We start from the raw sequence: 20,820 nt of genomic DNA, 5'->3' as shown, positions 1-20,820 counted from the left end.
ATGTTTCCTCATCCTGCTGTCTCCTCTCATGCAAAAGGTGACATGGTTGTACATCTTCCCTCTATGTGGGTTCTTGATTCTGTAGTGTAAAGACAACTATACAATGTTTGGTGAGTTTGCTGCCCTTGATTTAATAATGTCATTTTATGGGCAAGGAGAGGCCTAGTATAAAATAAAAACCTAGGTGTACCAGTCTTCTCTCACCTGTAGAAGAATATCACTGGGGTAAATTTACAAAAGTGGGACTTAAAAATTGTTCTTCCTAAGTCTTGTAATAACTACTGTATGGAATGGCCTGTTTGCCAATAACTTTTTTAATTTTTATTTTTTGGTTTTTCGAGACAGGATTTCTCTGTGTAGCCCTGGCTGTCTTGGAACTCACTCTGTAGACTAGGCTGGCCTCAAACTCAAAAATTCACCTGCCTCTGCCTCCCAAGCGCTAAGATTAAAGGCGTGCGCCACCACTGCCTGGCGCCAGTAGCTTCTTTAACAGTGTTATTAAAACTTTAGAATTTTTTCTGTTTGGTGGAAGTGGTCAAATTTTAACTGCTTTACATAATTTAACTCATATAATCTTTAACAATTTTGAGATACTGTTGTTATTCACATTGGAAAGGAAAACAGGGCACAGATTTTTAAAACTTGGTAAAGATCACGCAGTAAGTTAGGTATGGTAAGTAAGCTAGGCTTGCTGACTGTATGCTGACCTTTCAGCCACTTCCCCTACTGCCCTTGTTAAACTGCATTCTTTAATTTGTTTTGGGGCATTTACCTGGGGTGTTAGGCAGACCAAGAATGTGGTCTCCCACTTCGTTACACCTTCAATCCTATGGAATCAATACTATTTGTATTGGTTTTTCTGCTCAGTACTGTTTTGCCCTTTTGATTTTAATCCCATTTTAAAACCTCCAATTGAAAAATAAATTTTTATTTTATGTATATGTATTTTGTGTGTGTGTAGGTCAGGAGACAAGTTTGTGGAGTCAGCTTTCTCTTTACACTATTATGAGGGCTCTGGAGACCAAATTTAGGTAGTTGAGATTGTGTGATGCTGAGCCATCCTGCTGGCCTGTCAAACTCCTTTTAAAAAGAGGGATGTCAAGTCACGGATGACTTAGAGCAGTCTCTTACAGATACAAAGACATTTTTACTTCTTGTTCTAGGTTAGCATTCAGGGGAACTAAGAATGAAATAATGTTGGGTCTTCTGGAATTTGGATCAAAGTGGTAATTATCAATTTTTCTGGATGAAGTGCAAATCTGTCATTTTAAAATTATGATGCTTCATTGTGGAAGTGGAAATAATGTTAGTCAGGTTTTTCTTCTGTTTGAGATAGGTTCCTGGAAGTTGCTGTATAGACCATGCTGGCTTTGAACTTTCAGTGACCCTCTTGCTTCTGATTTTCAAGTGTTGTAATTATAGGTGTGAGCCACCATGTTGGGGACCTCCTCCACCTCCTCTTCTTGTTTGAGATAGGGTCTTAATGTCTAACTCCAGCTGGCTGTGAATTCACAGACTTCTTCCTGCCTCATTCCTCCAAATGCTGGGATTACAGTTGTGAGTCATTATGCCCAGCTTCTAATACGTTTGTTTGTTTGTTTGTTATTTATTTATTTATTAAGAATACAAACACGGGGCTGGTGAGATGGCTCAGCCAGTAAGAGCACCGACTGCTCTTCCGAAGGTCCTGAGTTCAAATCCCAGCAACCATATGGCGGCTCACAACCATCTGTAACAAATCTGACTCCCTCTTCTGGAGTGTCTGAGGAGCTACAGTGTACTTACATATAATGAATAATAAAAAAAAAAATACAAACACAGATTTAGGGCATCCATACTGTAGATAGGTCCAGGTATTTTTATTGAGATTTCAGGGAATTTATTTTTACCATGGTAGCAGTTATCTATTTATTGATTTAATTGTAAATCTGTGTCTTGGAGAAACAGAACTCTTACCTGTGTGTTCCAGGAGTTGCCATGTCCAGTTTCATGGACGAGACTGAACAGTTGACCGAATTGGACCCGTATGATTATTCTGAAATTTTTACAACTTAGTGGCTTTGGTGAAATTTGAATACCTATTCTCCTGCTTTTAGAGGGATAGATAGTGATGGTCAGGGTTATCGACTAAGATGCTGCTTCTAGAACTATTTTAGAACTAGAAATCAACAAATTATAACTGTGTTCCAGGTGGGCAGACCTGTGTTACCCTGGAAACAGCCCTAAAGTTTGCTGAAAGCTGAGAATGTGTGTATTTTGAAGTTTCTCTTTCTTTCATTAGCATAAAGTGCATCTCTCCCACCTGTTCTGCAGTCTCCGAAAGATTGCGTTTCCCTGTATTCTTACTGCTGTGTTGATCAACTGTAGTGCTGAGGATTGAACCCTAGGCCTTATTTGTTACTAGGAATATGCTCTATCCCAGAGCTATGCTTTATCCTTGTGTCTGTGTACTTAATAAAGGAAGACATTTTCTTTTTGGTTTTTCGAGATAGGATTTCTCTGTGTAGCCCTGGCTATCCTAGAACTCACTTTGTAGACCAGGCTGGCCTCGAACTCAGAAATCCACCTGCCTCTGCCTCTCGAGTGCTGGGACTAAAGGGGTACGCCACCACGCCCGGCTATCTCATTTTCATTTGACTGTAATTGTGTACTTAGAAGATGTTAGCAAGAACTGTATGTCTAGCTATTTTGTTGGAATATTTAGGTAGTTTGCTTTGTGCAGTGCTTAAGTGAATATCTGCTTAACACTCTGCCTCTTCAGTATTTTCTTCAGCATGCATTGGACAGTGTCTCATATTAGAACATAGTCCATTTTCTTTCTTTTAAAACCTTTTCTTTTTTCTATTTTATGTATTTGAGTTTTTTGCTTGAATACATGTCTGAGGACCATTTGCATGCCTGATGCTAGAAGAGGGCCTTGGATTCCCTGGAACAGAGTTATAGATGGTTTTGGATCACCAGATGGGCTGGGAGTTGACCTGGGTCCACTGGAAGAGCAGTCAGTGCTCTGAAGCACAACTAGCCTTGAACTCACCTGCCTCTGCTGCCTGAGTGCTGGGATTAAAGATAGGCATCATCACTCTCTCACGTTTTTAAGAAAGTTACTTCGTATTCCACTGCATTTTTTTTTTTGGGGGGGGGGCTGTTATAAATACTATTGTAGTCAATATTGCTATGTAGTTTATTTCAAAGAAATTAATTTCCAGCCTTCTCAGTGTATGCATTGCTTTCTTTCCATCCTGGCCCACATAATGTATAAAATTTTAATCTTTGATTTTCATAGGTATTTTTAATTTCACACAGAAAACTCAGCAGTGGTAGCAATCTATTCATGGGTTCTGTATAGCCTTTTCCCCTTTCTAGCTTGGCAGTGTGGCTTTTCCAGCAAGCTGTGGATTTTGTACCTGAGATGTTGCCTTTCCATTGATGGTAGATGTCATCATGTTATTACCATTGGTCCCAGGAACTTCTACCAGCTCGGCCAGGGCTTCTCCTTTTCTGAGTTAACCTGTTGAAGGTAATAGTGGTGCATGCCCTAGCCTGGACATCCAGCCTACCTTCTTTTGGATGATGCTGTAGGGAACCCCTATATTGAGGCACAGAATTAGTTTGTCACTATTTTATTAGTGCCATTAGGTATTATTCTTTTTTATGACTTTGTGGCTTTGGTCTTTGCTGTCCAATGCCTTGGGAAAATCGGAAAATCAGAGAAATTAAAATTGCATAGTATTCTTTCCTCGTTCCTTTTGCTGCTTTCTTTGGTACCAAGGTTTGTTCTTTTGTTTTGTGTCACTTGGTCCTTCCCATTGTCTGTTACCATCAGAGTCTAGGGCCTTTGTCACATCATGCCTTATTCTATATGCCCTTCCTTGTCTTAGCTGTCTCAGTATGATATCTACCTCCATGCCAATCTGTCTGCTTTCCCCTTGTGCTGGGGGCTCCTCTCCGTTATTCTTACTGCACTTTTTACATTCCTGTCCTTGAAGAAGCTCAGTGTGAGTTTTAATCCACAATGAATGGAACACATCCATAAGGCAACATGTGTACAGCACGTATGTGAAGCTGTGGTGCAGTCTGTGACTTTATGGCCTGACAGTTTCTATTTATTCTTAGCTTATACTTCAAGTAATGACATCGCAATACAAATTTGATAATAAAGATGGTTTTACTCTCCCATTTGTATCCTGTTTACACATACTGACATTTAAGTAAATTAGATAATTGTGTTATACAATATGGTTATTGGTAGAAAGTATTAGAATTATTATTATTATTTTATTTTTTAAAAACAGGGTTACATTGTACACCTGGCTATCCTGAACTTACTGTGTAGACTGGGCTAGATTTTTTTGCCTCTGCAATTAGTTTCTGTGTCAAAGCCAACAACAATTCTGGATGTGTCTGAGTAGCGAGTTCTCTGAAAAGAGCTCAGGCTGCTGTGGGCTGCATAGAGCTGTGGTGCCTCCCTGCCACTAAGGACAGATCTGCTTTTGGTTTGTTGTTTCTTTTTTTTTTCTTCTGTTTTCCTGCCCCCTGAAATTCATTGGTATCTATTTCCTATTTTCTTTCTTTCTTTCTTTCTTTCTTTCTTTCTTTCTTTCTTTCTTCCTTTCTTTCTTTCTTTCTTCCTTTTTGTTTTGCTTTGTTTTGTTTTGTTTCTGTAACTTCTTGCTTTTCCAGTGCCCCAGTTCCTTAATATCCACTTGGATGGAGGCTTGCATTTTATTAACAAATGCCTAGACCTTATTCTAGGCTTGTTCCCCAACTAGCTTGTAACTCAATTATCCCATCTATGTTCTGCTACATGGCTGGTTGTCTCTCCTCAGTTTTATATGCCCGACTTTCTCCGAGTCTGGATGGCAAATCTTTTTCTTTTTTTCTTTTTGAGACAGGGTTTCTCTATATAGCTCTGGCTGTCCTTGGACTCAGAAATCTCCCTGCCTCTGCCTCCCAAGTGCTGGGATTGAAGGCATGCACCACCACTGCCCGGCTTGGATGGCAAATCTTAAGTGCCTATTTTATCCGAGAGCTCCTCCCTGTCTGCCGACTGCTCCACCTCCTACTTCCTGTCTTTGCTATAGGTCAATCAGGAGCTTCACACTGTGCATATAAACATTATCCCTACATTTCCCTCTTTAGTTCAATAAAAGACTCTTTTTTTCTAACATCAATAAACATATACAATAAGAATAGTTATGAAAACCATCAGGTAAGAATTACATTCACAATGTCCAGTCGATGTATATATTTAGTAACCTTGGAGAAAGTATTTTCTATCTTATCTCGATGAGTCCAAAGTTCTGTATCTAATTCATTTTCTATCATAACTTGACTTTATTAACCTGTAAATATCTTCTTAGACTTTAAATAGATATCTTGAATCTTTTTTTTTTTTTTTTTTAAAGATTTATTTATTTATTATATGTAAGTACACTGTAGCTGTCTTCAGACACCCCAGAAGAGGGTGCCAGATCTCGTTGCGGATGGTTGTGAGCCACCATGTGGTTGCTGGGATTTGAACTCTGGACCTTCGGAAGAGCAGTCGGGTGCTCTTACCCACTGAGCCATCTCACCAGCCCCGATATCTTGAATCTTAAATAACTTAAGCTTAATTGTGAGACTGTAACTATCTAGTCTTTAACTTCGTTTGAGATATGAGAAGGATAAATCTTACCTGAGTAAACAGGAAGTGCAGAGCAAGCAGCTTCTAACACTACAGACACGACAGAGGCTGCTGGCTGCCTGCACAGTCTCCCATGGCTCCTCTGTGTCCTTGGAGCATCATCTTCAGCTTTCTGGCCCAGAATACTTGATAGACTTTTTTTTAATAAAGCAGGAATTATGAAGGACTGCCTACCTTGTCTTGGCAAAGCTCAGCAGTCAACTTCCCTGTGTCCTGTTTGTTCATTTTGGATAGCATATTGTCAGCAGTTGAAGCAAGGGCAGTTTCTTGTCCAGTGGCTAGTTTGCCACATCTGTAGCAAACTCCATAAGGTGGTTCTTCTATGTTCATCATCATCTTTGAAGTAGAATGGGGGTGCTGCCAGGAGCAGACCTGTCTCACTGTCATGAAAAGCCTTATACTGATAAAACATTTTTAGCTGGGCGTGGTGGCACACACCTTTAATCCCAGCACTCAGGAGGCAGAGGCAGGCAGATTTCTGAGTTCGAGGCTAGTCTGGTCTACAAAGTGAGTTCTAGGACAGCCAGGGCTATACAGAGAAACCCTGTCTCGAAAAACCAAAAAAAAAAAAAAAAAAAAAAAAAAAAAATTTTAAATGCCATATACTGAGGACTTTGAAGATCATCTGTCTATCTATAGTACATCTGAGTAGGCAAATGCTGTTATCCATTATCTGTTCAACTTTGAAAATATTTACAGGAAGCTTAATAAAGCTTATTTCTGTAATTAAACTAGTAATTACCATGACCACAAGTTTGATTGACTACTAACTTGAATTTCTTTTTTAAAAAGATTTATTTATTCATTTTATGTATAAGTACACCATCACTGTCTTCAAACATACCAGAGTCACTGTCTTCAGACACACCAGAGTCACTGTCTTCTCAGACACCCAGAAGAGAGCCTGGTTGCTGGGAATTGAACTCAGAACCTCTGGAAGGGCAGTCAGTGCTCTTAACTGCTGAGCCATCTCTCCAGCCCCTTTTCTGGCTTTTGTTTGTTTGTGTGTTATATGTACTTTTCAGTGGGTATTTGCACATGTGTAGGGCTGCATATGCACAGGCATGTGTGTGTTTCTTGCATAATGAAGTTAGAGGTTGACATAGGTGCTTTGATTACTCTCTACAATCTTCTTATTAAAATTTGCTTGTATGTGTGTGTAGGTCAGCAAACAACTTGTGGGAGTTGGTTTTCCCCTTCTACCATGTGGGACTCAGGGTTTAAACTCAGGTAGTCAGGAAGGACCACAGCCACCTTTACTTGCTGACCCATCTTGCTGTTCCTCTCTATTTTTGTTTTTTTGAGAGAGGGTCTCACTGAACCTAAAGCTCACATAAAAAGCAAGACAGTAGCTCCCATTTAACCCCAGCAATAGCAGAGGGGAGACAGGCAGACTAGGGGCTATGTAGCCAGAAAGTCTAGCCTAAACACAAAGTTCCAGGTTGTTTTGGTTAGGGTTTTACTGCTGTGAACAGACACCATGACCAAGGCAACTCTTATAAAGGACAACATTTAATTGGGGTTGGCTTACAGGTTCAGAGATTCAGTCAAGTATCATCAAGGCAGGTGAATGGCAACATTTAGGCAGGCATGGTGCAGGTGGAGCTGAGAGTTCTACATCTTCTGAAGGCTGCTAGCAGAATATTGGCTTCCAGGCAGCTAGGATGAGGGTCTTGTAGCGCATACCCACAGTGACACACCTACTCCAACAGGCCCATACCTTCTAATCATGCTACTCCCTGGACTGAGCATAAACAAACCATCACACAGATTCAACATAATGGACGGAGAGAACCAATTGTTGTCTGACCTCTGGCCAGTATGCTTCAGAGATCTGTCGTCTCACCCTCCCCTGCTGGAGTTACAGGCATTCACCACTATGCTTAGTTCTTTATGTGAGTTCTCAGGTCCTGGTGCTTGCACAGCAGACACATCACTACTGAGCCGCCTCTTCCTCAGCCTGTGGCTCCATGCGGTGCTTTGCTAATAAGTTGTTTTTTTCCCCCCTTTGAGAGAGGGTTTCTCTGTGTAGCCTGGCTGTCCTGGAACTCCTCAGAGGAGTTACACATTGACCATTACATAATGTGTAATGGGCCAGCTCTGTGGCCCAGGCTGGTCTTGAACTCAGAGGTCTGCCTGCCTATGAAAAGCTGTTGCTCCACCACCTACACCACTGTCGCCCAGCGTTGTTTTTTTTTTTTTTTTTTTTTAAAAGATTTATTGATTATATGTAAGTACACTGTAGCTGTCTTCAGACACTCCAGAAGAGGGAGTCAGATCTCGTTACGGATGGTTGTGACCCACCATGTGGTTGCTGGGATTTGAACTCTGGACCTTTGGAGGAGCAGTCTGGAAGAGCAGTCGGGTGCACTTACCCACTGAGCCATCTCACCAGCCCTTTTTTTTTTTTTTTTAAAGCAATTGTATTTCCGATTATTCTCTCTCTCTCTCTCTCTCTCTCTAAAGATTTATTTATTATTATTATTATACATAAGTACACTGTAGCTGTCTTCAGATGCACCAGAAGAGGGTGTCAGATCTCATTACGGGTGGTTGTGAGCCACCATGTGGTTGCTGGGATTTGAACTCAGGACCTTCAGAAGAGCAGTCAGTGCTCTTTCCCACTGAGCCATCTCTCCAGGCCTTTTTTGTTTTTTAAGACTATACTTCTGTCAGCCCTGTTTCTTGTTCCTTTGGAAAGGGTTTGGTGTTTTGTAGCTGTTGTTTGTAGTGGTGTCCAGGTCTTCCAAATTTTTAGAAGACTTTTTGTACCCAGGGGTCAATGAAATCTTTGAAGCACTATGTTATCCAGTTACATATGGAACTCTTTCATTTTTAATACTTTTCTGTCTATTTGTTCCATTAATTACTGACCAAGTATCCAAGCCTGGAAGCCTGAAGACCAGAATTTAATCCCACATAGTACAAGGAGAAAAACAACTCCTGAGAGCTGAAAGTTGTCCTCTGACTTCCATTCGTGGCACAGTGCACCCCACCCCCCATACACATATGAAAAAAAAGAAGAAATTGCTTTCGTTGTGTCTTGCTTTTTTACTCACTATAAAACTCTGACAGTGAAACCTGCCTGTGTCTTACATGTATCTAAGAACATTTGGAGGTTAGACGTGTTTAAGTCTGTTTCCTTGTTCTCAGGCTGTCATGTTTGTTCTTGGTTGCTTTGCCCTCTCCTGCTCCTTTGGATGATGATGATGTTGTGGTGATGATGATGTTGAAAACTCATTCTGTAGCCCAGGCTGGCCTGGAACTTTATATAGCCTAGGCTGGCCTGAAGTGATAGCCCTTCTGCCACAAACTACCAAGTGCTGGGATTCCATGAGTCCTCCCCCAAACCCCACTTGCTTTTTTTTTGTTGTTGTTAACTGTATTTCCTTTGCTTAGTTTATGTGCTATAATTTTTACTGTGGTATGAAGCAAGGGTTTGATGCTCAGTGTCAATACTATCATAGGTGTTTGCAAAAAGAAAGAGCTTTAGTGTAGATCATTTGACAAGGAGATAAGAAGAATGCTAAAAATGTCTCCCTGACTGGCCAGAAGTAAAGGGATTAAATGTCCTGGGAGAAAGGAAAACAAGGCCTGATTGATTGAAGCCAGAAACTTTGGTGGAATAATTGGTGTTAGATATATCAGACCAGACAGGATTTGTGGATATTTTGTAATTGAATGTCTGGATTTATCCTCTTGTAACTGTGGTTGAACCCCCTTCTAATCTATGTGTGTGTGTGTGTGTTATGGGCACACACTCACAGGTGTGGAGCTGTACAAGCATGCAGGTAGGTATTGAGGCCAGAGGTAGATGTTGGGTGCCTTTTAAAAAAAATTGCTCGTCATGCCTGGTGGTGGTGGCGCACGCCTTTAATCCCAGCATTTGGGAGGCAGAGGCAGGCGGATTTCTGAGTTCGAGGCCAGCCTGGTCTACAGAGTGAGTTCCAGGACAGCCAGGGCTACACAGAGAAACCCTATCTTGAAAAAACCAAAATTAAAACAAAACAAAACAAAACAACCCAACCCAACCCAACCCAAACCAAATCAACCAACCAACCCCAAAACACAACAAACAAATAAACAAACAAAACAAAACAAAAACAAATGGGTGCTACCTTTTCTTGCTTTTTATGTGAACTGGGATCCATGTTCAGGACCCCATGCTTGCTTAGCAAGGACTTTATCTGCTGGGGCCATTTTCCTCACTTGTCTACTTTTTCTTTGGTCATTTAGCATCCTTTGCTTAATTCTCACATGTGTTTCTGAGTCAGTTGTAATTGATGATTCTCATAAGTTTTGGTTCCTTCCTTTTCTGTGTTCTGTACATTTGATGCCTGACATTGTGAGTTGTACTTTGTTGGCTGCCCTAAATATTGTTCATATATTATTCTTTTGTGTATTTAAATTTTTTTTTTTTTTTAGCATACAGTTATTTTGTGTAAATAGTTTGAAAATGTTAAGAAACAAATCATAAAAGACCTCTTGGGTCTGATGAAGTGCTTAGTTTGGGGTTAATTTTCATCTTCTGAGGAAAGGTTCTTTTGAGTTGTTGACTAAAAGGCTCATGAATTAATGTACTTTTGGCTGAGGATGTAGTTAAGTAGGAAATGGTTGCCTAGCAGTTGCAAGTTTCAATCTCTGGAGCCTTAAAAATTACTTCTTGCCTTCTGTCTGTCTGTCTATCTATCTGTCATCTGTCTGTCTGTCTGTCCATTTGTCACCTATTTCTGTTTGTCCCTAACATCTATCTTTTTGCTATCTCCTATCTATGTATTCTCCCTCTCCCTCTGTCTCTCTTTAACCTCTATCTATCTATCTATCTATCTATCTATCTATCTATCTATCTATCTATCTATCGCTAGCCATCCATCCATCCATCCATCCATCCATGTATTTATTTATTTTTACTTTTAGACAGGGTCTCAATTGTGGAGCTCTCTGGCTGTTCTGGAATTCACTTGTTGACCAGGCTGGCCTCAAACTCAAAAAAAAGATCCATCTACCTCTGTCTCAAGAGTGCTGGGATTAAAGGTCTGTTCCACCACATCTGGCTTCTTGCTTGGATTTTGTAATTTCCAGTGTGACTATGGGAACATTTATACCATTCTTGATCTAACATGTAAGTGAGTACTATGCTTTCAGAAGTGTTTATCTCTGGTGTTGGGTAATTTTCTTACATTTATGTGTTGACTAGTACTTAAGGACCCAGGAACATTCTCTCTGCATTTAGGGGATAATTTCTCTGAGTTTATTTCTCTTTGATATAGTTCAGATTATAGCTGCATTCATCTTCCTAGAACAAGTTCTGTCTTCCCAACTCAGGAAATTTGCCTAGGACATTTTGGTTCTTGTTTGTGTTGGGTCTGGGACAATCTCCTAAGGAAGTAAGTTGGCTTTGGTAGGACTCAGTCTGGTTCCTACCTGTTGCTTGGTCCAGATTGTTGAAAAATAGCACTTGTACTTTAGTTAGATTTTGGTTGTTGATTGAAAGAGTTAATTTGGTGTCTGATATATCTAGGGCAGAAGTTAATATCCCAAGTGTCTTGTATCATTGTTTTTTATTAGTAAGGTTTGTTTTGGAGTAAGTCGTATTGTCATCAGAGTGGCTTCTTTGTTTCCATCACAGTTAAGTGGTAGGGTTTTTTTTTTTTTGTTTGTTTGTTTGTTGTTTTTTGTTTTCTTTTCAAGACAAGGTTTCTTTTTGTAGTTTAGGAGGTTCTGGAACTCATCTATAGACCAGGCTGGCCTTGAACGCACAGAGAGCCACCTGTTTCTGCCTCCCAACTGCTGGGATTAAAGGTATGTACTACCTCCTGTAGTTAAGTGGTGTTTTGATTAAAATATATTGAAGAAAATCCTGGAAAACAAATATACTTTTAATGATACACTAAATTCCTTTATTTATGTACATATTTAATTAGTACAGTCTTGAGTGTTAAGTTCATCTCCCTCCCCTTCTCTCTTCTCTCCATTGAACTTAAGGTCTTAATGCCAAGACTCCCACCACTTGGTTATATCCCCAACTGCATGGCCGGTCACCTAAGGAATTTTCTGTTGTCTTCATGTTCTCTGAAATGTGTTGCTCTGTTCTATTTTGGGGAGAGAATTATTACCTTTTAGAAAGGACCCAAACTTGGTACATGTTCATAGGTTTATGTACAGATTTCATGTATAGATTTTCCTGGAAATTATCATGTTTAGTTTCTTCTTTTTAAAAAATATATAATTATAATAAACTAATTAAAGACAGGGTACTTTGTAATCCTGGCTGGCCTGGAAGTCACAAAAATCCTCCTGCTTTTGCCTTCTGATGCTGGGTTATCTTTTATTTATTTATTTATTTATTTATTTTTTTGGTTTTTGGAGACAGGGTTTCTCTGTGTAGCCCTGGCTGTCCTGGAACTCACTTTGTAGACCAGGCTGGCCTCGAACTCAGAAATCCTCCTGCCTCTGCCTCCCGAGTGATGGGATCAAAGCCATGTGCCACCATGCCCAGCTGATTTATTTATTGTTACATGTAAGTATACTGTAGCTGTCTTCAGATACACCAGACGAGGGCGTCAGATCTCATTGCAGATGGTTGTGAGCCACCATGTGGTTGCTGGGATTTGAACTCTGGACCTTCAGAAGAGCAGTCAGTGCTTTTAACCGCTGAGCCATCTCTCCAGGCCTCATGCTTTCTTTTACTTTATAAAAGCAACACTGAATGTTTATAACAGACTGTATTATGGACTTTAAGGCAGAAAACATTATCTCTTTAAGGGAAACAATGATTGAATTCTGAACTATAGCTGCGGGTATTTTTGAATTTAAAATTTCCTTTCCTTTCCTAAACAAGTAAAATTGTTAAGAAACATGATTATCTATTAAAATCTTATTCAAATCTAAGAAAAATGAAAGAATGGATATAAATAATATGTTCTTGGTTTTACTATGACATTTTTAAAAAAGATTTTATTTATTATTATATATGAGTACACTGTAGCTGTCTTCAGACACACCAGAAGAGAGCATCAGATCTCATTGCAGATGGTTGTGAGCCACTATGTGGTTTCAGGATTTGAACTCAGGACCTCCAGAAGAGCAGTCAGTGCTCTTAACCCCTGAGCCATCTCACCAGCTGACATTTTCTTTATCGTATACTAGTCTAAATGTGACAATCACTTAATCATTTAAATTTCATGCTGAAAGTTGAGAGGAAGGAGTTACTTAGGAATGATTGGGAAAATGACGCTGTTAGGAACCGCAGTAATGAGCCCCAGGGCACGAAGCAGGGTTGCCAGGTTTGTGGGGGAAGTTAGGTGGGTGGCACCTGATTTGTGTGGACTTTTCTCTTTTGTCTAGCAATGACTTATCTATTATCAATTAGGGTTTGCTCTAAGCTATAAACAATATTTTGGTCAGAGTTTCAAGCTGTGCAATTTCTTATACAGACATCCCCATTCCTTTTACAAAAGGACTTGATTTTTTTTTGAAATTTGCAAACATTTATGTATGAGTATAGTGTATAGGAAGGATGAAGGGGAAAAAAAAAGACATTGTTAGGAATTGTAGTGATGGTAGAGAGATGGGTCGGTGGTTAAGAGCACTGATTGTTTTTCCAGAGGTTTTGAGTTCAATTCCCATCAACCACAAAACAAACATCTGTAATGAGATCCAATGCCCTCTTCTGGAGTCTCTGAAGAGATACAGTGTACTAACATACATAAAATAAATAAATAAATCATAAAAATAAAAAGAATTGTAGTTATAAGATTTTGTGAATACACACTGATAAATATTTTGTGAACAGTAGGAAAAGCTGTAAGAGAGGATCTCTATTTCTGAAACTATTATTATATTGTCATAATTTTATTTTTAATAACTACTCAGTCGCTCATTCTCTAATTTACCATAAAGTGAAAGAGTTAAATTTCTACAAACTGAGACTGTAACACTGCAAATTGTCTTACTCCTTTTTTCTTATTGAGAAAATAGGAAGTGGTGGATTGCTTGTGTTAAAGGTGTATATGCGTTTAGATATATGTGTGTTTATGGATTTCTTCCTTCCTTACTTTGGTGCTGGGAATCTAACCAGAGTCCTACATATACTGAGCATGTTTTCTGAACTATACCTCAAATTTGAATGAATAGTGAGTTGGGACTTTAGTGTAAGTTATGAATTCTTGGGTTAGTAAGTCTTGTGGGTGTTTTTTTTTTTTTTAAAGATTTATTTATTATCTGTAAGTACACTGTAGCTGTCTTCAGACACTCCAGAAGAGGGCGCCAGATCTCGTTACAGATGGTTGTGAGCCACCATGTGGTTGCTGGGAATTGAACTCTGGACCTTCGGGAGAGCAGTCGGGTGCTCTTACCCACTGAGCCATCTCACCAGCCCCGGGTTTTTTTTTTTTTTGTTGTTGTTGTCACCCACTTTATTTTATTTATTTATTTTTAAGATTTATTTATTATATATAAGTACACTGTAGCTGTCTTCAGACATACCAGAAGAGGGAGTCAGATCTCGTTACGGATGGTTGTGAGCCACCATGTGGTTGCTGGGATTTGAACTCAGGACCTTCAGAAGAACAGTCGGTGCTCTCCGCTGAGCCATTTCTCCAGCCCATCATCTACTTTATATACAAAGGAGAGAATTTGTAAAATGCCTGTGTGCAGTATCTGAGTTTCTGGGGGGCATATATGGTGGTGTGCACCTGTAATACCAGCAATGGGAGGCGGCGGTAGAAAGATTAGGAGTTCAAAGGCATCCTCAGCTACTTTAGGGACTTCTGAAGCTGTTCTAGGTCATGAGATCTTGCCTAAAAATCCCCATGACAAGACCCCTTCCAAAGAAAATAGAACAAACCCCATGCAGTGTGGGTATTCATGGATCACTGTCCTCCTTAGAAAATATCACAAAATATTTATCTTATATCTTAATTCTAATTTAAAATTAACTCAAGCTAATGTAGTTATAAAACCTGAAAGTAAGTAAAAATTTCAGAACGTTTGAAGAAGTTAGGAGAGGATGGAGAGAGGGCTCAGGGGTTCCGAGTGCTTGCTGCTCCTCCAGAAGGGCCTATGTCGGTTCCTAGTACAGAGATCTTACGGCTCTGGTTCAACCTGCTGTTACTCCAACTGCAGAGGCCCTGAAACCAGGCCCCCTCAGCCCCAACTCCCCAATGTGGGATACGAATACACATAAATAAAAAATTACACCTTTTAACAAACACTCTGTAGGAGGTTAAAGGGTTATAGACTAAGATTAGAAAGGTTAGAGAAGGGCATCTGTAACTAAGCTGGAGTAAGCCAAGTGAACTGAGTCAAAGGTTAGGACACAGCTAAAACACAGTAAGATTTAGGTAGCCCTTTGGCTAGTATCAATTGTAAACGTGTTTTTTTTCCCCCTTCTGTTTTACCATTGACAAGTGAATGTGTGGGGTCATTTCTTCCTAATACGGCTTTTCCTGATCAGTTTTTATGTTCTTTTCCTTTTTTTTTTTCCTCCCTTCCCTTCCCCTCCCCTTTCCTTTCTTTTCTTCTCTCTCTCCTCCAGCCCTCTCCCCCCTTTTGTTTTGAGACTCATTGTGTTTCCCAGGCTGGCCTGGAACTTGGCTATGTGAACTAGGCTGCCCTCAAATTCAGAGACCTGCTTTGGCCTCTGTGAGCACCTGTACTCTTGTAGTCCCCTGCCCCCACTCACTCTTAATACTACAAATCTTATAAGTTGTTTTACCATATCAAGTTGTGTTTATTATATACTAAACCCATAGATTTTACATACCCTCATCCTGGACTCACTTGTAGTGTATTGATGTTATTAAATTACCATATACTGTGTTTTATGGATTAGCTTATTCTCATTAATCATTTCTTCTGAGTTGTTATTTTATGCATAGCTCGTCCACTTGATAGAATTAATTTTGATTGATTCCAGTTAAATTAAATTTAAAGAATTAAAATTTTTGTGTTTTAAGAAATAAAATCATTTTTCCTCTTAAAAGTGCACTTTTGCTGTATTCAGATTTTTAATGATTTTTAGCTAAGATAGCTTTTGTACTCTTCCTATTAAGTTTATTTTTAGACATTTTAATGTATTTAATTAGTAATTTTTTATTTGGTAGCAAAGTAACTTATGTGACTATTTGGATTGTGAATATTGATCTTTGTTGTTCAGATGTACCAGCTATTTTTAAAAATAATAGATAGTGAAGAGTAGCAAGAATATATACACTCACTTAAATATATAAACTTTATAAAGTTTCAATTATTTATATCATTGATTAGTTTATTGAGGTAGGAATGGAAAATATAAATGCTTTAGATTACTATCAAGTTGTACTTACAGGTTTGTAAAGGATAGAAATAATAAAATAACACTTGAAAGTAATATATTGCAGTCAAACATGTCAATCCTATGGTGATTTTCTTTTAGTGCTCTCATTGGGACATGGCTAGTATGGCCTTTTCTTAGGAAAAGTCTCTCTGGGTACCACTTTTAATTTAAAAGCCTACTAAAGTTATATTTTTTAACTTCGTGCTTTAAAAATCATAAAGAAGGATTATATTTTTTGGCTTTGGTATTTGCTTGTATTTTCCGTTTTAGTATTGTAAATGGAAGCAATACACTCTTGCCTGATTAGACATTGTTGTTTTTCCTTCCCTTTTTCTTAGTTTTCTTTTTTATTTCCCTATTACAGGTTTTGTAGAAGACATCAGATTAAATCAAGTTCAAATATTCCCTGTGTCCCCAAAGACTTACTGATGATGTCTGAATTTGTTCTTCCAAGATTCATTTTTTGTCTTATTCAGTACTTAAGAGAAGGCTATACTGAACCAGGTATGTTTTAATATGTTCATTGTAATACTCTTAAATGATCAGATCACAGACTTTTAGCATTAATGATAAAGAAAAATTTTGAAGACATCACTTAAAATTTTATAATTTTGACTGTGTATATGAGTATGTGGTCTGTATGTGTCTGTATGTGTCTGTATGTGTCTCTATGTAGGTGCCCAGGGAGGCCAGATGTATGAGATACCCTGGAACTTGAGTGACAGGCAGCTGTGAGCCTTCAGACGTAGGTGCTGAGACTTGAACTCAGATCTTCTGTAAGAGCAGTGCTTGCTTCTAACCACTGAACCATCTTTCCAGCCCAAGATACCACTTGTTTTTAGCATAAAATATTAAAGATAGCATATAAAATTATGGGCTTCCTGATGCTGTTTTTATACATTACATCTTTTTCTAATTTTTGCCCTTTCTGCACTGCACTCTGCTGGTAGGATGCTCCTTTGCTTAACATTTGTAAAGTAATGCCCATGCAGTCCAGAAAAATGAACGATGCAGGTGACTTTATAGACCCCGTGTAGGTAAACCATGCAGGTGACTTTATAGACCCCGTGTAGGTAAACCATGCAGGTGACTTTATAGACCCCGTGTAGGAAGCATAGTTTGCTGCTTCTTGCCTCTAAATAAAGAGTGACTTGCAGTTATATTATGATTGGGCAAAATTAAGTAGTTGAGAAATGTTTGAATTTAACAGATTTTTAAATAATAAATTGCTCTTGTTTTTCTCCCCCAGATATTTTATATAACAACTTATGATAGACTTAAACTGTTGGTTTTCATATTATTGTATCACTGCTAAGCCTGTATTAAGTTTGTACTTAAAAAAGAGGAAACCACTCAACTTACAGTTATTCTTTTAAGATTTTGATTTAGGCACATTTTGATTTAGTTCATTGTGGGACATTATGAATTAGGGATGGTAGAATATGAAACACATTTGTTAATTTCTTCTGTCTTTCTAATGATAGTGGCATTTTTATCCTGTGGTACTACCTATTATATTATTTTTACATGTTTTAAATGATTTAACCTATAAATCTTATATTCAATTTGAAACCATAATGTTGGATTCATTTTTATTTTTTATATGCATTTTTTTATTAGATATTTCCTTTATTTACATTTCAAATGTTATCCCCTTTCCTAGTTTCCCATCTGAAAGTCCCCTATCCTCTCCCCACTCCCCCTGCTCCCCAATCCAGCCACTCTTGCTTCCTGGCTCAGGCATTTCCCTATACTGGGGCATCGAGCCTTCACATGACCAAGAGCCTCTTCTCCCATTGATGATCGACTAGGCCATCCTCTGCTACATATGCCACAAGTTAGAGCCACAAGTCCCTCCGTATGTCTTCTTTGATTTGTGGTTTAGTTCCAAGGAGCTCTGGGGTTACTGGTTAGTTCATATTGTTGTTCCTCCTAAGGGGCTGCAAACCCCATCAGCTCCTTGGGTACTTTCTCTAGCTCCTTCATTGGGGACCCTGTGCTCCGTCTAATGGATGACTATGAGCATCCACTTCTGTATTAGTCAGGCACTGGCAGAGCTTTTCAGGAGAGAGCTATATCAGGCTCCTGTCCACAAGTTCTGCCGTAGATTCTGGGTTTGGTGGTGGTTTATGGGATGGATTCCCAGGTGGGGCAGTTTCTGGATGGTCATTCCTTCAGTTTCTGCTCTGAACTTTGTCTCTGTAACTCCTCCCATGGGTATTTTGTTACCCCTTCTTCTTCTTCTTTTTTTTTTTTTTTAACAATTGTTATTGTTTTTTTTTTTTTTAATTTATTTTTTTATTAGGTATTTTCCTCGTTTACATTTTCTTTTTTTTTTTTAAGATTTATTTATTATATATAAGTACACCGTAGCTGTCCTCAGACACTCCAGAAGAGGGCGCCAGATCTCGCTGTGGATGGTTGTGAGCCACCATGTGGTTGCTGGGATTTGAACTCTGGACCTTCGGAAGAGCAGTCGGGTGCTCTTACCCACTGAGCCATCTCACCAGCCCTCGTTTACATTTTCAATGCTATCCCAAAAGTCCCCCATACCCACCCCCCTTGTTACCCCTTCTAAGAAGGATCGAAGTATCAACACTTTGGTCTTCCTTCTGGGTTTCATGTGTTTTGCAAATTGTATTTTGGGTATTCTGAGCGTCTGGGCTAATACCCACTTATCAGTGAGTGCATATCATGTGTGTTCTTTTGTGATTGGGTTACCTCACTCAGGATGATATCCTCCAGATCCATCCATTTGCCTAAGAATTTCATGAATTAATTTTTTGCTTTTTTTTTTTTTTTTTTTTTTTTGGTTTTTGGTTTTTGGTTTTTTTCCAGACTGGGTTTCTCTGTTATAGCTCTGGCTGTCCTGAAACTCACTCTGAAGACCAGGCTGGCCTTGAACTCAGAAATCTGCCTGCTTCTGCCTCCCAAGTACAGGGATTAAAGGCATGCGCCACCACTGCCTGGCTCTAGGACATCTTTTTAAAGGGCAAAACCACAAGGCTTTTCCTTTCATCTTTAATATTTTTCTCACTTGCTGGCCAAACAGGTTTTTTTTTTTTTTTTTTAAATCTCTACATTTCTTTTTTCTTTTTTTTGTTTTTTTGTTTTTTTGTTTTTTTTTGAGACAGGGTTTATTGTCAAAACTACTAAAATTTTGAAAGAATAAAATGTTATTGTTCTGAACAAAATATTTTAAGTTAACCTTAGTTATATATTTATGTGTTTATGTGTGTATATATATAAAATATACATGTATATATAAGTATATTTTCTTTCTTTAGCAGCTGATGTACCATCAGAAAAAGATCTGAACAAAGTCCTTCAGCTTTTGGAGCCTCAGATTTCCTTTTTAGAAGACCTGACTAAAATGGGAGGAGCAATGAGGTCTGTTCTTACTCAGGTGTTAACAAACCAACAGAACTACAAAGACCTGACTGCTGGTGAGTGAGATGTTAGCACAGACTTACAGTTTACCTGTTCATACTCTTTGGAATAAAAAATAACACTTTTTAGAACTTAGTATTTTTCATAGGATTCTAAAGCTTGAGATTATTAAGAAAACTTCTTATAGATGAGAAAACTGAACTTCAGCAAAATTCCCGGACCTCTTAAAGAGCTCTCAACTGATTTCTGTTGCAGTGTCTGGCCTCTTCGTTCTTGGTGATGACACTTGTGGGAGCTCAGCTCTGGGTGCTGGTCACTGGCAAGTGCTTTTACCTGCTGAGCTACCTCACAGGCCAGAACACCTGATCCACTGGAGTTGCAGGGTCGGGTGGGGGTGGGGTTATGCTAATACTTCACTGAGAAAGAAGTATTTATTTAAAGTAAAAATCTAAGAGAGTTGTGAGCTTCAGGGGCATGGATTTGGTTAGATTCCAGGTAGATGTTCTAGAGTTTGCCATAAATAACATACAATTGGACAAGATGAGGCAATGGTTTGAAACTAGCAGAGCAGGTAGTACACAGTAGGAAAAGGAATAGTGTGAGATGTGTCTCATGATTGCTCTGGAAGACTTCCTGACTATACACATTGGCCCTGAGGCTGATTGATCATGGTGGTCCTGCTGAGTTAACAAATCATCATATTGGTCTACTGAAGCTGGAGGAAACTGAAAATTTGGGGCAGAATACCAAGGAGTGATAGGAGTGATTTTTGAGAATCAGTGAATATCCAGTATGAGACTACCTAAGATTTTTGAAATTTTTTCATTTTAGATTTATATGTGTGTTTTGCATGTATGTATATATGTATATATGTGCATCACATGTATTTATGGCACCTGTGGAGGTCATAAAGGACATAGATTCCCTGAAACTAGAGTTACAGATCAACTGTGAGTTGATGTGTGGGTGCTGGGAATTGAATCTGGGTCTTCTGCTAAAACAAGTGCTCTTAGCTGCTGAGCCATCTCTCACTACTACCTGTAGGAAAGCAGTGTTAGTTAGATTTTAGTTTAGCCATCTGAAAGAGACCTTCTATTTCTGTAAGCATCTGACTCCGAGATTCCAGAAGGTTAGACCTTGAGTAAGTAAGGTCAACTCTCGGTTAGTCTTAAGAAAACCCAGCAAGTAAAAGTGCTTGCTGCACAATCCTGGCAACCTGAGTTTTAGCCCCAAATCCCCTGCAAAAGGAGACAACCAAAAGCTGTTCTCTGATCCCCTCCCCACCATGTATGACATGACAAAAGTACTTGCATTCCTATACACACAACACACACAAACACACAGGTACACACATGCACACATGCATATACAATACAGAAAGAGTCTCATCGCCCAGCAGTACCTGCACTGAAGGATAGAAGGCAGTATA

General features: G+C 39.0%; 1 protein-coding gene across 3 annotated transcripts in view; it reads left to right on the top strand.

Annotated features, from left to right (window-relative positions):
- Nucleotides 1-20,820, top strand: part of Ubr3 (ubiquitin protein ligase E3 component n-recognin 3) — a 131,630-nt gene that overhangs the window by 1,750 nt on the left and 109,060 nt on the right. For all 3 annotated transcript variants that reach the window (XM_085834795.1, XM_085834796.1, XM_085834797.1), the window contains exons 2-3: nucleotides 16,366-16,505; nucleotides 19,289-19,447. In XM_085834795.1, the coding sequence (XP_085690921.1) occupies nucleotides 16,366-16,505; nucleotides 19,289-19,447 (299 nt within the window). The remainder of the gene's footprint in view (nucleotides 1-16,365; nucleotides 16,506-19,288; nucleotides 19,448-20,820) is intronic.

This window comes from Mus caroli, unplaced genomic scaffold (assembly GCF_978045245.1).
Source record: "Mus caroli unplaced genomic scaffold, Mus_caroli_1 scaffold_2, whole genome shotgun sequence".
Taxonomy (NCBI): Eukaryota; Metazoa; Chordata; class Mammalia; order Rodentia; family Muridae; genus Mus; species Mus caroli.
The sequence above is the reverse complement of the archived record's forward strand: the minus strand, read 5'-3'. Positions and strand labels throughout refer to the sequence as shown.